Source organism: Hyperolius riggenbachi, chromosome 12 (assembly GCF_040937935.1).
Source record: "Hyperolius riggenbachi isolate aHypRig1 chromosome 12, aHypRig1.pri, whole genome shotgun sequence".
NCBI classification, from domain to species: domain Eukaryota; kingdom Metazoa; phylum Chordata; class Amphibia; order Anura; family Hyperoliidae; genus Hyperolius; species Hyperolius riggenbachi.
In genome coordinates this window covers 215381092-215398779 of record NC_090657.1, presented here as the reverse complement: position 1 = coordinate 215398779, position 17688 = coordinate 215381092, and the positions used below count along the sequence as shown (strand labels likewise).

The 17688-nt window shown below is 45.1% G+C and overlaps 1 protein-coding gene across 7 annotated transcripts in view; it reads right to left on the bottom strand.

Annotated features, from left to right (window-relative positions):
* Positions 1–17688, bottom strand: part of NDEL1 (nudE neurodevelopment protein 1 like 1) — an 82139-nt gene that overhangs the window by 31786 nt on the left and 32665 nt on the right. For all 7 annotated transcript variants that reach the window (XM_068263707.1, XM_068263712.1, XM_068263711.1 and 4 more), the window contains exons 2-6: positions 14866–14963; positions 12692–12845; positions 5502–5650; positions 2885–3021; positions 563–733 (exon numbers count right to left, since the gene is read on the bottom strand). In XM_068263707.1, the coding sequence (XP_068119808.1) occupies positions 563–733; positions 2885–3021; positions 5502–5650; positions 12692–12845; positions 14866–14951 (697 nt within the window). In that variant the 5' untranslated portion in view covers positions 14952–14963. The remainder of the gene's footprint in view (positions 1–562; positions 734–2884; positions 3022–5501; positions 5651–12691; positions 12846–14865; positions 14964–17688) is intronic.

The following is a 17688-nucleotide window of genomic DNA, read 5'->3' as shown; positions in this document are numbered from 1 at the left end:
ATCTAGAACTATCATAGTATTAATAATAAGGAGACCCTGATCAGTATGAGTATATTAGTGTAGCCGAGGCGATTAGTGACAGGATAAGATAATACGGTACAAAGCATTAAGAACCAGGCTGTTTTGCTTCTTTTATTTTGCTGCCTGAAAGAGTTTATTTCTAGACATGTAAGTGACGGCTTCTGTCTTGGTACCTAGTGGGAATAGTGTTGTAAACCTCACTGATAAGCAGATTACAGCTATAAAAGTTTTCCTGGCAGAATACAACTGCTGAGGGTAGAGGGAGATAAAATACATGAACTATTGACCTTTTTCTACTTCTGGGACTCTACTTAGGCTGGCACTGAGCAGAGGCAACAAAACATTCAATCTGCCTTGTAAATGTTTAAATCTAAAATAAAACCATGGGCTATCTAAAATAGTCATTTTTAGGAGTAGGAGGATAAATACAATTGGTTATCTCATCAGTTTAGTTTCCCCTTGGGTTCAGTAAAGTCCCCAGGGAGAGTAAATAAACACATCAGACAGAGGAAGGGACATGGAGGGATTATCAGGGTCTTACCTTTAGGAGAGGTAAAGCTGTTGTCTGAGATTTTGCCCACAGGGGTGGCCGGTAGCGACAGAGAGGCCTGGACAGCCGAGTCCGCCTTCTCACAGTCCAAAGTCGGGGAACTCGGAGCGGATTTTCTTCCATCCGTCTGTCTTTCCCGTACGGCTAATTCCTGCCTTAAATCTATAGGGGGGGGGGGGGGAAGAAGCAAATTATTAAAAAAGGATCATAGACCTGCCCGCTTGTGTAATTACATGGAAGGGTTTCTATGAAGAGAGGCTTAGATGATGAAAGAGCCATCTGCTAAAACTTTCCTGAAAACCCAAATAATCCTCTTGCTTGGACAGCGGCCAATACCCAGAGCGGCTGCCAAATCCAGCGACAGCGCTGGGCGAGAGGGAAGCTCAGCCCCAGATCGGCAGACATGCTGCTGTGCCTCCACATTATTATTATATTTAGTATTTATATAGCGCCAACATCTTCCACAGTGCTGTACAGAGTCTATGGTCTGGTCACTAAATGTCCCTCAGAGGGGCTCACAACCTAATCCCTCCCATAGTGTGTGTGTGTGTGTGTGAGTGTATGGTGTGAGTGTGAGTGTATGGTGTGAGTGTGAGTGTATGGTGTGAGTGTATGGTGTGAGTGTGTGTATGGTGTGGGTGTGTGTGTGTGTGTTTACACGTGTGTGTGTACACGTGTGTGTGTGTACACGTGTGTGTGTGTGTGTGTACGTGTGTGTGTGTACACGTGTGTGTGTGTACACGTGTGTGTGTACACGTGTGTGTGTACACGTGTGTGTGTGTGTACACGTGTGTGTGTGTGTGTGTGTATGGTGTGTGTGCGCGTGAGTGAGTGAGTGAGTGAGTGAGTGAGTGAGTGAGTGAGTGAGTGAGAGTGTGTGTGTGTGTGTGTGTGTGTGTGTGTGTGTGTGTGTGTGTGTGTGTGTGTGTGTGTGTGTGTGTGTGTGTGTGTGTGTGTGTGTGTGTGTGTGTGTGTGTCCTAGTCTAGGGCCAATTTAGGGGGAAGCCAGTTAACTTATCTGTATGTTTATGGGATAAGGGAGGAAACGCCTTGCACATGTTTAAGTCCTATACAAACAACTCAAGAGTACCTGTCACGGCTCCTATAAGTGATTGCTCCTGCTTAAAGGGAACCACAAGTGACCCGAAGACGTTCAGTTAAAAACTTACCGCCTCATGTTGCCCCCAGTAGACCTTTAGGTCCCACACTGTGCTCCTGGTCTGCTGCTATGCCCCTCTGAAAGCTGTCCAACTGAACCCTCTCACAGACTACTGAACATGCACACCCCAGCTTTGATCATACTCCCGTAGCTGGGAGCGCTCTGTGCATGTGTAGTTGCAAGTTTTACGAACTAGACATGCGCAGAACTTTTCCGACCACTGGAGTGAGATCAAGGTGAGCACAGTAGAGGCCTGCCTGCAAGTACCCGTTACACTTATAAATGGCCACCACATTCGACCATCAGAGGGATGCAGTATAAATACATAATCATATGGTAGGACATTAGACTATGATTAGATTGTGAGCTCCTCTGAGGACAGTCAGTGACATGACTATGTACTCTGTAAAGTGCTGCAGAAGATGTCAGTGCTGTATAAATACATAATAATACTGTAATAATATGGTAGGACATTCACTTATAGGAGCCGTGACAGGTACTCATGAGTTGTTTGAATAGGTTGTTTGTATAGGGATTAGATTGTGAGCTCCTCGGACAGTCAGTGACAGGACTATGTTCTCTGTAAAGTGCTGCAGAAGATGTCATTGCTATATAAATACATAATAATATGATATCTTCCGTTCATTGCAGCTGACTGACTCCATCGATTTTCAGCTGAAATCAATTGGGATGGCAAGTTGGGGCATCAATTTCTAGCATGGTTGATCAGAGCGATCAAATCTGCTTGTAATTTATGGAAAATTTGGATTTTTGGCTACCTTTATACTTTAGATCCTTTCTGTGCGTTCTAAAAACGCCAATGTCAGGTGCACGTTCTCATTTTACACACCGTGATAGCACAGGACAATAAGTAGCAGGAGGGGTGGACGACACCAAAGACTTGATGTTGAAACAGATGGAAATTAACCGAGTGGAAGCTTTTGATACGGAAACAAAACTGATTCAAAAACAAAACAACAGCAGCAGCAGCATTCACATAATCCCTTTCCAGTGATGTCTGGGTGTTGTGATTCCATTTAAAGAAACTGCACTGTCTATTTTAAGCAGCAAGCCAGGGAGTTAATCTCAGATGACACCTTTGGGTGTGTACAGGAAAGAATATAATAATAACCATTGTGTGACAGATATAGTACCTCGCGCCTCGTCCTTTAATCTCTGTACGGAGACTAACAAAGACTCCTTTTCATCGAGCTCGCTCTCCAAAAACGCGTTCCTCTCAATGGCCTGATTTAGCCTCTGTTCAAAGTCCTCTAGAGACACGATGGTTGCCCTGTAAGCAGAAGGTACAACATTTCAGATAGTGCCTTAAAATAGACATTTTCTACTCACACAATCAGGAGATATCTGCGGCTACGTCTATCCTGATCCTGCCAAGAACCATTAAACGTTGTCTGCTGACGTCTCTGAAAGGAGATCTGTCCTCACCTTGTAATGCCATAAAGCCTAGTCACAACACAGCATCTGCAGAGAGCCAAGCGATGACATCACTGCGTGCGTGTGCCAGATTGGACGAGTCAGCACCCATCTTATCAGTGTAACGTGAAACTCTCAAGGGCACGGGTGTTAAAGAGAGTCTGAAGTGATTCTTAAAAAGGAAAAAAAAAAAAAAAAAAAAAAAAAAAAAAAAAAAGATACTCACCTAAGGAGAGGAAGGGCACTGGGTCCTATAGAATCTTCCCGCTCCTCTCCTGGTCCCACCATTCCAGTGCTGGCTCCCCCATTAAGTCTCCAATCACTGGTTTGGAGACTGCTTTCCGCCGCGGGAGGCTTCTGAAGTCTTCGGGAGCCCGAGTGCTCCTGAAGACAGGCTGCTCCGTACCATGCATGCGTGAGCACGCTCTGGCACCGTACGGAGCCGCCCATCTTCAGGAGCTTTCGGGCTACCGAAAACTTTCAAAGCCTCCTGCAGCGGGATATTTGAATGGTGGAGCCTGCAGTGGACCAGGAGAGGAATGGGAAGGCTCTATAGAACCCAGAGCCTTCTCTCTCCTTAAAGAGAACCCGAGGTGTGTTTGAAGAATGTTATCTGCATACAGAGGCTGGTTCTGCCTATACAGCCAAGCCTCTGTTGCTATCCCAAACCCCCCTAAGGTCCCCCTGCACTCTGCAATCAGACATAAATCACAGCCGCGCTGTGCGAGCTGTGTTTACATATGTAGTGTCAGTCTCGGCTGCTCCCCCCGCCTCCTGCATAGCTCCGGTCCCTGCCCCTGTCCCTTCCCTCCAATCAGCGGGGAGGGAAGGGATGCAGGCGGGGACCGGAGTTCTGCATGAGGAGGGGAGAGCAGCAGACTGACACTATAGAGATAAAAACAGCCCACACTATAGAGATAAAAACAGCCCGCTGCGACAAGCTGTGTGTCCACAGCGAGGCTGTGAATTATGAGGGATTGCAGAGTGCAGGGGGACCTTAGGGAGGTTTGGGATAGCAACAGAGGCTGGGCTGTATAGGCAGATCCAGCCTCTGTATGCAGATAACATTCTTCAAACCCACCTCGGGTTCTCTTTAAGCAAGTTTTTTTTTTTATATTTTTATTTAAAGGAATTGCTTCAGGACTCAGACTCAAGGCCCATGGGTTGAATTGGGCCTGCATTGCCATTCAATGTGGCCCACGAAAGTTTCAGATGTGCTCGATTGTGAGCAATAAAAGGAGGAAACTGAGAGAACAGACCTGTGACGCATGCATGCTCACACCAAACTAGAAGATACAAGATAGTAGGACACCCCTGCACTTGTGGCGTTTCCATGAAAATGGCGTGCTGTAACCAAATCATGTACAAAGACACCATTTTTTTGCTTTGTGCGTGTGCTCACCCTGCGCAGCTTCCTGTTGTGACTTGTTGTATACAGGCAGGTTACAGGTATATACTGTAGTTATGGTGCATGTGTGGCACATGTTCAAAAGCAAAGCACATTTGCCCTGCCTGTCCTTACCTCTGAAAGCTGCAAGCAAGCATTTTCACTTCAAACAGCACTTAAAGTGAACCAGAGACTAAACACCCTCATGTATTTTACCATATAGATCAGTAGGAACATTAGAGAAAACACCATGCTTTCTGGATCATTCTGCACTGCACAGCTTGCTTCTAATTAGCCCTGATAAAATCCCGACTGAGCATTCAGTCTGGCTTTGCTATAATGACTCAGCTATAATGATTCCTGAGCAGAGCCAGAAGGGGGCAGGCTTGGACTTGAAAAGGCATCAGAAAAAAGACAGACTCAGCTATAATGATTCCTGAGCAAAGCCAGACTGAATGCTCAGTCGGGTATTTTATCAGGTCAGATAAGAAGCAAGCTGTGCAGTTCAGAATGAAACAGAAAGTATGGTAGGTGTTTTCTTTAATGCTCCCACTGATATATATGGTAAAATACATGAGGATGCTTCGACTCTGGTCCCCTTTAAAGAGACTAATCAAACATTCAATAGATCCTCTTGTAATAAAAAGTTATTACTTGCCAGGTCTATTTCCTTAAAATATCCCACTTCCCCGTGCGTGCCGGCTACCGTCACGTAGCCCCACCTACTTGCAGGAAGGAGCCGTGGTGCTTCCGGGGGACTCTCTCGGATCATGAGCGCCACTGCGCTTTTTTGCAAGGAGGCAGGGCTACGTGCCGGAAGCTGGCAGACATGGGGCTCGAAGAGGGAGTTTAAAGAAAAAGATAAGCCAAGTAATTATTACCAGAGGATCCGTTGAATGTTCACAAAATTAAGCAATATAAAGGATGTTGAGAATCCTTGTACAACTCACCGCTTGGCTCTTTCCAGGTCGTCGTTGGCCTGTTCCAACTCTCTGACATACTTATGTAGCTGGTCCTTAATACTACGCGCCCGGCTCAGCTCATCCTCCAGCAGCGACACCTGTTTGTAGCTCTGGGAGTACTGATGCTCCAACTTCTCCTGCAATTCAGAAAACAGCATAAAAGTCATCATCTCCAACAATGTATCAACACGAAAGTCATCTAAGCCATCATCTCCAACAACGTATCAACATGAAAGCCATCATCTCCAACAATGCACCAACATGAAAGCCATCATCTCCAACAATGCACCAACATGAAAGCCATCATCTCCAACAATGCACCAACATGAAAGCCATCATCTCCAACAATGCACCAACATGAAAGCCATCATCTCCAACAATGCACCAACATGAAAGCCATCATCTCCAACAATGCATCAACATGAAAGCCATCATCTCCAACAATGCACCAACATAAAAGCCATCATCTCCAACAACGTATCAACATGAAAGCCATCATCTCCAACAATGCATCAACATGAAAGCCATCATCTCCAACAATGCATCAACATGAAAGCCATCATCTCCAACAATGCACCAACATGAAAGCCATCATCTCCAAACAATGAATCCACATGAAAGCCATCATCTCCAACAATGCATCAACATGAAAGCCATTATCTCCAACAATGCACCAACATGAAAGCCATCATCTCCAACAATGCATCAACATGAAAGCCATCATCTCCAACAATGCACCAACATGAAAGCCATCATCTCCAACAATGCACCAACATGAAAGCCATCATCTCCAACAATGCACCAACATGAAAGCCATCATCTCCAACAATGCATCAACATGAAAGCCATCATCTCCAACAACGCACCAACATGAAAGCCATCATCTCCAACAATGCACCAACATGAAAGCCATCATCTCCAACAATGCATCAACATGAAAGCCATCATCTCCAACAATGCACCAACATGAAAGCCATCATCTCCAACAATGCTCCAACATGAAAGCCATCATCTCCAACAATGCACCAACATGAAAGTCATCATCTCCAACAATGCATCAACATGAAAGCCATTATCTCCAACAATGCACCAACATGAAAGCCATCATCTCCAACAATGCATCAACATGAAAGCCATCATCTCCAACAATGCACCAACATGAAAGCCATCATCTCCAACAATGCACCAACATGAAAGCCATCATCTCCAACAATGCATCAACATGAAAGCCATCATCTCCAACAATGCACCAACATGAAAGCCATCATCTCCAACAATGCACCAACATGAAAGCCATCATCTCCAACAATGCACCAACATGAAAGCCATCATCTCCAACAATGCATCAACATGAAAGCCATCATCTCCAACAATGCATCAACATGAAAGCCATCATCTCCAACAATGCACCAACATGAAAGCCATCATCTCCAACAATGCATCAACATGAAAGCTATCATCTCCAACAATGCACCAACATGAAAGCCATCATCTCCAACAATGCATCAACATGAAAGCCATCATCTCCAACAATGCACCAACATGAAAGCCATCATCTCCAACAATGCATCAACATGAAAGCCATCATCTCCAACAATGCACCAACATGAAAGCCATCATCTCCAACAATGCACCAACATGAAAGTCATCATCTCCAACAATGCATCAACATGAAAGCCATTATCTCCAACAATGCACCAACATGAAAGCCATCATCTCCAACAATGCATCAACATGAAAGCCATCATCTCCAACAATGCACCAACATGAAAGCCATCATCTCCAACAATGCACCAACATGAAAGCCATCATCTCCAACAATGCACCAACATGAAAGCCATCATCTCCAACAATGCATCAACATGAAAGCCATCATCTCCAACAATGCACCAACATGAAAGCCATCATCTCCAACAATGCACCAACATGAAAGCCATCATCTCCAACAATGCACCAACATGAAAGCCATCATCTCCAACAATGCATCAACATGAAAGCCATCATCTCCAACAATGCATCAACATGAAATCCATCATCTCCAACAATGCATCAACATGAAAGCCATCATCTCCAACAATGCACCAACATGAAAGCCATCATCTCCAACAAGGTATCGACACAAGAGTCAACTCCAACAATGTATCAACATAAACACAATACGATAGATGCCTTGTACACAGGTTCAATTTCTATCATCCTAAGCAATCTTTTAGGTTGTGGGAAGAAGCCAGGCAGCGTGTTCCTCTATGGAGGGGGGGGGCATACACACCTGGTGCTTCCATACAGGACAGGGTCTGCCCCAGGGCCCCTGGGTAGGGTGGCCTCCCGCTCACTTTTGCCTTAGGGCCCTAAACCCAGGGCTGTGGAGTCGGTACAAAAATCATCCAACTTCTCAGTTTATGAAACTACCGAATTCAAGTCCGACTCTGGGTACCCAAAATTGCTCTGACTCCTCGACTCCAACTCTGACTCCCCAGCTCTGCCTAAGAGAAGCAAGCAACATCCAGCAACACATTATAGAAAGGGTCACAAAACGTCAGTTCGTTTTTTAGGGATTTGCAATGGCAGCTCTACACATAATAGATTCTCACCTGAGGCGGCCCAAACTGATAAGCGATTACTGTGTACAAAGCTTTAAAGAGGAATTGTAGTGAAACAAAAAAAAAAACGAACGGAATGAATAAAACGTTTTTTCTTCATTATTTTGAACATTTATTTATAAACTATTTAGTCAGTGTTTGCCCACTGTAAAAATCTTCCCTTATCCCGATATATTTTCTGAAATTTATCACAGGTGTCGACATTTTTATTCCTGTCTGATGCAGCTCTATGGAATGTATTTTCCAAAGCCTGTGAAAATAATCCCTTGCCTCCCAGAATGCTCTGGGAGAATTTCACACATTTAAACAGCCTAGGCTAAGCATCACTGGGAGGGCGGGTCGACATACACAATATATGGATACAGGAAATGTTTCTGATGCTGACGCCAGGAAAATTACTTAAAAAATGGGTATCCTAAATAATTTACTGCATTCTACTATACAGTGGGTTGCAAAAGTATTCGGCCCCCTTGAAGTTTTCCACATTTTGTCATATTACTGCCACAAACATGAATCAATTTTATTGGAATTCCACATGAAAGACCAATACATAGTGGTGTACATGTGAGAAGTGGAACGAAAATCATACATGATTCCAAACATTTTTTACAAATAAATAACTGCAAAGTGGTGTGTGCAGAATTATTCGGCCCCCTTTGATCTGAGTGCAGTCAGTTGCCTATAGACATTGCCTGATGAGTGCTAATGACTAAATAGAGTGCACCTGTGTGTAATCTAATGTCAGTACAAATACAGCTGCTCTGTGAGGGCCTCAGAGGTTGTCTAAGAGAATATTGGGAGCAACAACACCATGAAGTTCAAAGAACACACAAGACAGGTCAGGGATCAAGTTATTGAGAAATCTAAAGCAGGCTTAGGCTGCAAAAAGATTTCCAAAGCCTTGAACATCCCACAAAGCACTGTTCAAGCGATCATTCAGAAATGGAAGGAGTATGGCACAACTGTAAGCCTACCAAGACAAGGCTGTCCACCTAAACTCACAGGCCAAACAAGGAGATCGCTGATCAGAAATGCAGTCAAGAGGCCCATGGTGACTCTGGACGAGCTGCAGAGATCTACAGCTCAGGTGGGAGACTCTGTCCATAGGACAACTATTAGTCATGCACTGTACAAAGTTGGCCCTTATGAAAGAGTGGCAAGAAGAAAGGGATTGTTAACAGAAAGCATAAGAAGTCCCGTTTGCAGTTTGCCACAAGCCATGTGGGGACACAGCAACCATGTGGAAGAAGGTGCTCTGGTCAGATGAGACCAAAATGTAACTTTTTGGCCAAAATGCAAAACGCTAGGTGTGGCAGAAAACTAACACTGCACATCACTCTGAACACACCGTCCCAACTGTCAAATATGGTGGTGGCAGCATCATGCTCGGGGGGTGCATCTCTTCAGCAGGGACCGGGAAGCTGGTCAGAGTTGATGGGAAGATGGATGGAGCCAAATACAGGGCAAACCTGGAAGAAAACCTCTTGGAGACTGCAAAAGACTTGAGACTGGGGCGAAGGTTCACCTTCCAGCAGGACAATGACCCTAAACATAAAGCCAGGACAACAATGGAATGGTTTAAAACAAAACATATCCATGTGTTAAAATGGCGCAGTCAAAGTCCAGATCTAAATCCAATCGAGAATCTGTAGCAAGATCTGAAAACTGCTGTTCACAAACGCTGTCCATCTAATCTGACTGAGCTGGAGCTGTTTTGCAAAGAAGAATGGGCAAGGATTTCAGTCTCTAGATGTGCAAAGCTGGTAGAGACATACCCTAAAAGACTGGCAGCTGTAATTGCAGGAAAAGGTGGTTCTACAAAGTATTTACTCAGGGGGACGAATAATAACGCACACCCCACTTTGCAGTTATTTGTAAAAAATGTTTGGAATGATGTATGATTTTCGATCCACTTCTCACATGTACACTACTTTGTATTGGTCTTTCACGTGGAATTCCAATAAAATTGATGCATGTTTGTGGCAGTAATGTGACAAAATGTGGAAAACTTCAAGGGGGCCGAATACTTTTGCAACCCACTGTATGTCTGTACAGGGCCTCTTTAAGCCATATAACAGGCAGCCACTGGGTTCAGCAAGCCTCATGCTACACACATCAGGAGTTAATAGAACAAGGCAGTGAAGCACTTCTGATGTCGGTTAATTGGGACATTGTCATTATGACACTTATCTGCATGAATACATAATATGTCTGATTAGCTGGTGTTTATAACCGGTCAGCAGCAAAATAAGATGTAATAATCCTGATAGAGGAAAACATTTCTTTAAGATGGATCAAGCGGAGTCATTAGGAGAGGGAAACTAGGTCACTACTTGCCCCCATTCAGGTCGCCTGTGCCCAGGGGCTAAAGAGGGTGATGTGGAGCGTTGGCCTATTTTAGCAGCTGTAATAGTCCGATTCTATTCCCCCCTCCATCCTTGTGGCCAGGAGGACAGAGAAGGTGGGATGGCTGTAAAGTCCAAGAACTGGGGATGAATAAAAATTAGGACTTTGGTCGAAGGTCATTGAAAAAAGGGGTTCAATTTTAAAGGATCGGTATTGTGAAAAATTAAAAAAAAAAAAAACATATACACACTTAGAAGAAGTACATTTCTCCCACAGTAAAACACACTATTTATGTACTTCTCTCCTATGCTTCACTCACTTACAGCAGGCAGTAAAAATATGACAGATTTGGATTAGTCCATCTCCTCATGTGGAATTCTTGTATATTTGCAAAAGCATTTACTGAACAGCAGCAGTTGTTCAGTTCAATTGCCAAAATAGTGGTGTGCAAAGGAGTAGGCAGGCTGGCCAACATCTCTGTTTATATCCCTTCCACTAATTGCCTTTGTAAAATAAAAAAACACTAAGATGAGGAGATGGACTAGTCCAAAACATGTAAGATCTGTCAGATTTTTACTACCTACTTTAAGCAACAGCAACATGGGAGAAACGTAATTTATAGTGCAATTTTTCACGATAAATGTTTTTTTTAAGTACCCCTGAACTGGGTTTACCTCAACATTCTTTTAATTCTCATTTATCAGTGGTGCTGTGACTTATGTCAGAGCACCATCAGAGCACCATCACACTCTAGTGCCCCCCCAGGCTCTGCTCAGCCATAATATTCGACTGAGCAAAACGTCAAAGATGGGCGGGGAAGAAGTGGCAGTTCCCCCTCCTCTTTGTCAGTCCTTAAAGAGACACTGAAGCGGAAAAAAAATATATGATATAATGAATTGGTTGTGTACTATGAATAATTTCTAGAAGATTAGCAGCAAAGAAAATATTCTCATACTTTTATTTTCAGGTATATAGTGTTTTTTCTAACATTGCATTATTCTATAATATGTGCAGATTACACAACACTCAGCATTCAAAATTAGTCTTTCAGAGCAGTCTGTGAAGTAATGACCTCTCCTCTAGCAGAGAAAAAGTAAACAGTTCACTTACAGTTGAGATAATAAAAGTCAGATAACAGCCCTCTCCACGACTAACTTAGTCGGAGAGCTTAATGGCTTGTTTGCATAGAGATAACAACTGGAGTTTCTCAACTCTTCCTGTACTGAAAACAATTAGACTGATGTATCTGATCTTAATGTTTTATTTCTTAGCTGTACTACACATACAAATCATATCATAATTTTTTTTTCGCTTCAGTGTCTCTTTAAAGCATACCTGTAAATGCTTTTTCAACACACTGTTTCACTTACCTGGGGCTTCTGCAAGCCCCCAGCAGCCATCCTGTCCCGTGCTGGTCCTCCACGAGTCTCCGTTCTCCTGCCGCCAGCTACTTTCTGTTTTGCTGTTGGGCCACTGCGCCTGCGCGGCTCTGGCCACGTGTATCCTGTCTTCGGGTTCCCCGCTATTGCAGAGGGGAACACGAAGAAAAGATACACTTGCCAGGGCTGCGCTGGCCTGGACTTACAGGTGGAGGTACGTAACGGAGCGGCAGGAGAACGGAGACTCGTTGAGGACCGGCACAGGACAGGACGGCTGCTGGGGGCTTGCAAAAGCCCCAGGTAAGTGAAACAGTGTGTTTAAAAAGTATCTACAGTTCCGCTTGAAGAGAACCTCCACTCGCCGCTTATGGTTCCGATAGCCCGTTCCAAGCTCAATCTCCACAAGTCCACACACTATTCAGCTGTCCTGCACGCTGTGCGCAGTACAGCATATCGGGAATCATAAGTGGCGAGTTGAGGGGGCTTTCCTAAGCAAGGTAGAGAGGAGGGAGAACGGTCACTTCCTCCCGGCCCAAAATCCACATTCTGCTCAGTTAAATATTTCGGCTGAGCAGAGCGGAAGCCACAGAGGGTGCTGGAGTGTGAACATGGTGTTGTGACATATGCTACAGCAACACAGAGAATTAAAAGTATGTTGAGAAAAACCCAGTTCAGGGGTACTTTAAGGCTAAATTCACACTGCTGGTGTTTCCCCATCATTCACTTTGCTGGGTGGGTATCAAGAAAACTCGCTATGGTGGCAGCAGATGTGTGCGATCAGCAGATCGCTCCTTGTAGTATCTTTATTATATTACAGTATAATACAGTTTGGGAAGATGCAGACATTTCTCACCTTCAGGCTCTCCCCCTCGTACTTTAGCCTTTGGTTGTCCGCTAGCAAGTCGCGATTCCTCTGCTCTGCCTGAACAAGTTGCGTCTCCAGCTCGGCCTCCAGCTCTCGGCTGCCCTCCTGAAACTCCACTAACTCGTCCCGCGCCTCCTGGTAGCTGTACGGTGAAACAGGATGACAAGCGGTTACATAAAATGACACGAGGCTCCTGCTGCACACTGTCTGCCAGACGACTAGACATGGGCACGGCTTGCATGCACACTTTACCCAGCCTGGAACTGGACCAATCAAATCAACAGGAAGTGCAACTGATTGGTCGAGTTCCAAGAAGCTTACAATTTGCATGAGATGTGCAAGCAAGCTGGAATTTTCAGAATCTTATTATCTACACTCTCGATATAGTAAAAAGTGGCCGACACATGCGTCATATGTCAGTGGCCGACACATGCGTCATATGTCAGTGGGCGGTGCATGCGTCATATGTCAGTGGGCGGTGCATGCGTCATATGTCAGTGGGCGGTGCATGCGTCATATGTCAGTGGGCGGTGCATGCGTCATATGTCAGTGGCCGACACATGCGTCATATGTCAGTGGGCGGTGCATGCGTCATATGTCAGTGGGCGGTGCATGCGTCATATGTCAGTGGGCGGTGCATGCGTCATATGTCAGTGGGCGGTGCATGCGTCATATGTCAGTGGGCGGTGCATGCGTCATATGTCAGTGGGCGGTGCATGCGTCATATGTCAGTGTGAAACCCATGGTCGGCTGCTCTCTTCAGGGTGGTGTTGCAAGTCCCGCACACGGAGCCAATCACAGGAAACAAATGGCTGCCTCTATTCAGTGACAGCTGCAATTTTTAAGGAGCCCAGGATAGTACCAGCAATGTGTCCAGCCTGGCTATGCAGCCCTAATGCATACTTAAAGGGACTCCGAGCTCTGGCTAAAATAAAAATTGCAAAAATGAGGTTTTTCTTTTAAAAACCTCATTAACATTATAGTCTCACCTAAAACGCCGCATTCCCGCGGCTGCAAACCCCCCTCGATCACCCCAAACTCACGGGGGTACAGGCAGGCAACTTCCGAATAGAGGCAGCGCGGCCTATCCCCCGCCCCTCTCAGTCTCCCTTCACTGAGAGGGGCGGGGAGAGGCGGAGATACGCGCAGATTGACGCGCATAGGGGCGGCAGCAAAATCCACGACCAAGAAAGTCGTGGATTTTGCCTGCCCTGTACCCCCGTGAGTTTGGGGTGATCGAGGGGGTTTCCAGCCGCGGGAATGCAGCGTTTTAGGTGAGCCTATAATGTTAATGAGGTTTTTAAAAGAAAAACCTCATTTTTGCGAGACTTCAGAGTCTCTTTAAAGAGAACCTGTAACAAAAAAAAGTTCCCCTGGGTGGTACTCACCTCGGGAGGGGGAAGCTTCAGGGTCCCAATGAGGCTTCCGCCTCCTCTGTAGCTGCAGGCAGTCTGGCTCCCCTGAAGTGTCCGGCAATCCTCCCTCGACAAGCATGACAAGTGTTGATAAGTGCTGATTTACCTTTCCGTGGCTCTGGCAGGGGCGCTGTTGCGGCTCTCCGCATGGAGATAGGCGAAAATAGCCGATCTCCGTCGGGTCCGCTCTACTGCACAGGCGACTTGCGCAGTAGAGCTGGCCGACAGCGATCGGCTATATCCGCCTATCTCTGAGCGGATAGTCGACACTGCACCTGCGCTGGAGCCGGGAAGGTAAATATTTACATCAGCGCTGTTCAAAGCTTTATCGCCGCCGCCGCAGGACCGAGGAGGACGGGGGGGCCTCAATAGGATCCGTAGGCTTCCCCCACCCGAGGTGAGTATTTTTTCATTACAGGTTTTCTTGTAGTCCACCAAATGTGCAAGTGCTTGTACAGTACCTCCAATGGGAGTTGCTCCTTTGCAGCAGAGAATGTACCAGGGCATGCTGGGCCATTTCTAGGCAATTTCTGATATAGTAAAGCCATTTTCCCGGTCCCTTGGAGTTTACTGTACATTGTAATGTATGGAATCACAATCGCATTGGCAAAAGAAGGCATTGAAGCTGAAGCGTTAGAGGGGGGAATGGGCCTCTGCTTATTCAGCTGTCAGATGGCATGTGAAGGCATGTGTCTGGTGATGGGATAGAATGACTCGCTAGTTGGGAGAATGTAAACACATCCTTGCCTCTGTTTATACGTCCTGGACAGCTCCTTCCAATACAGGATCTCCTCTTTGGGGCTGGTGAACTCCGGGATCTCTTCATTGTCCATGTTTAGGGAAATCTGCAGAGAGACAACATTGGTAATGTGTTAATGAGAAGAATTGCTCTTTCTAGGGTGAATATGCAGTGGTCATGTCATCCCCCCCCCCCCCCCCCCATGTGGAGGTCGCACGGCCGTTTCCCTAAATAATAAAACTTTTCTTTCACTGCATAATGAGAGGGAGCTCTGTGAGGTTCCTTTGTGCCCACATGGCAAAGTCAGAGCCAATTAGGGAGCCCTCCTGCCTCTCTCGGCTGCGCCGGGCCACAAAACACATTAAGGACCTGCTGCGACAGATTCCTGTGCGAAAAACTGCAAGCTGTGCCTACAGCAAATTAATGGAAACGCTAATTCACCATACAGACTAAAAACTGTGCTGGAATTTAGCATGTTAACCCTTTGCAAACCATTTTTGTGATCACCTGCACCACCCCCATAGCACACGCATCAGCTTAGTTACTATATTAGATCGGTGCAGTGTGGTACCAAAGAGGATCAAGTGCCAGGTGATGTCTAACGCATTGAGCTACATAGCCCCCATGTCATGCTGGGCTAGTTACAGCAATCACCCCAAAAGCACCTATTATTTATTATTATTATTATTATTATTATTATTAAGCATTTATATAGCGCCGAAATCTTACGCAGCGCTGTACAGTATATATATTATCTTGTCACTAACTGTCGCTCAAGGATCTCGCAATCTAATCCCTACCATTGTCAAATGTCTATGTATGTATCATGTAGTGTATGTATTGTAGTCTAGGGCCAATTTAGGGGGGAGCCAATTAACTTATCTGTATGTTTTTGGAGTGTGGGAGGAAACCGGAGTACCCGGAGGAAACCCACACAGACACAGGGAGAACATACAAACTCCATGCAGATAGTGCCACGGCTGGGATACAAACTGGGGACCCAGCACTTAGAAGGAGGTTCACTGCACTCAAAAACCCATGTGTGTGCTAGAGCAATGTAAACTGTTGAATGGGGAGAGGACTAAGCTCATGAAAGCAGCACCACACATATATATAGAAAAGTATAAACATATAACACTTTATTAAATATATAGCTTCCAAAATATTGTTAAAAACACTAAAAACAGGAGCCACCACAAACAATCCTATTATATTAAGTTCTGGCCATAATCATCACAATATAACAATGGAATCAAATCAATGGAATTTATATATGATTATGAATGGTGTGGGCTGCTCATACCTGAGCACCCCAACACCATATGAACCCGGGTTCAGTACCTCAAGAAAAATACAAAGTGCAAATATAGTGCAAAACCGTGCAAAAAATATCAAGTTTGGACAAAAATAATGACAATAAACCTGTGTGGTGTATACCAGTGTTAGACCAGTTTCCTGGATGGACATGTGCTGAAAAAGCGAAGTTTGAGAAAGACAGACAAGTGAGCAAGGATACAGTGAGCAAGGGTACTGAGGTATACTTAGCCGGTTAGCATAGACCAGGAGGAGTGGTGGTGGCAAGGAGAGGCCCTCGGTGGACTACTCCACCGGTTCCGCGGCCGTCACGCCGCTTCTTCAAGAGTGTGCGAGGGGACCCAGCACTGCAAGGCGAGAGTGCTAACCACTACGCCACTGTGCTGCTCACCTATGTAATTCTTAAAGAGGAACTGTAGTGTAGTGTTTATAAATTGTAAAATAGTTCCTGTACCCGATTTACATTCTGAAATTTCTCACTGGTGGTGACATCTTTCGTTCTGCCAGGTGATCTGTGTGGAATGTTTGTTACTTAAGGTGGCCACACACCATACAATTTGTTAAATATCTGTTCAATTTGAGAATAGCAATCAATTTTTCTGACTGATTGTAACATTTCAAAAATATGACCAATGTACCACACACCTATGTTCAATTTTTACCCAATTATGATAAAAAAATGATTGGAAACCCTCAGGAAATTGCTAGGGTGTGTATATTAATAAATTGACAATCCAACATACACTATACAATCGTTAGTAGAAATTGAAGAGAAATATCTGGCATTCTGGATCGATCTAAATTGAAAAAAAACCTGAAAATCCAATCGGATTTTTCAGTCAAATGAAAAAAAAAAAAAGCTTTCGATTTTTTCGAGCGATACAATCGTTTTTATCGAATTGCTGTAAAATCGGATCATTTTACTGTATCGTGTATGGCCACCTTTGGAGTTCTATGCACAGATATTGCTTGCCTGGTAGTTGGGAAAAAAAGCGTTATATCCCACAATGCAATGAGATTCACAGACAGCAAACTGTCAGGACCATGGTCATGACATCACACTGTGGGAGGGGTTTCACCTCAATATCAGCCATACAGACCCCCTGATGATTTATTGGAGAAAAGGTAAAGATCTCTTGTGGGAAAAGGGGCATCAGCTACTGATAAATTCCAATCCTTGGTTAAAGTTCCTCTTTGAGGTGCAGCGGCAGGGCTTGGAGCCAGTGGCGGATAGTGTCAGACTTCATCCAACACTTTTCTCTAAAGGGGCTTACGGCGTGAAGAACGACATTCAGCAACAGCTCCCCATCGGCGGCCAGAGTGTCCTGGATTGGACTATGTCTGACATTAGGCCTTAATTGGAAAATGCCAGTGTCAGTCCAATACAGAATTGGAAAGGGTTTTATGGCCCATATTCACGGGCAACTTTTTGGCCTGTCGCCACCACACGTGAGCGTGTGCGCGACAGGCCGGCGACAGCTCGTCGCCAGGTCCCTCCGCATACACCCGGCGGAGGG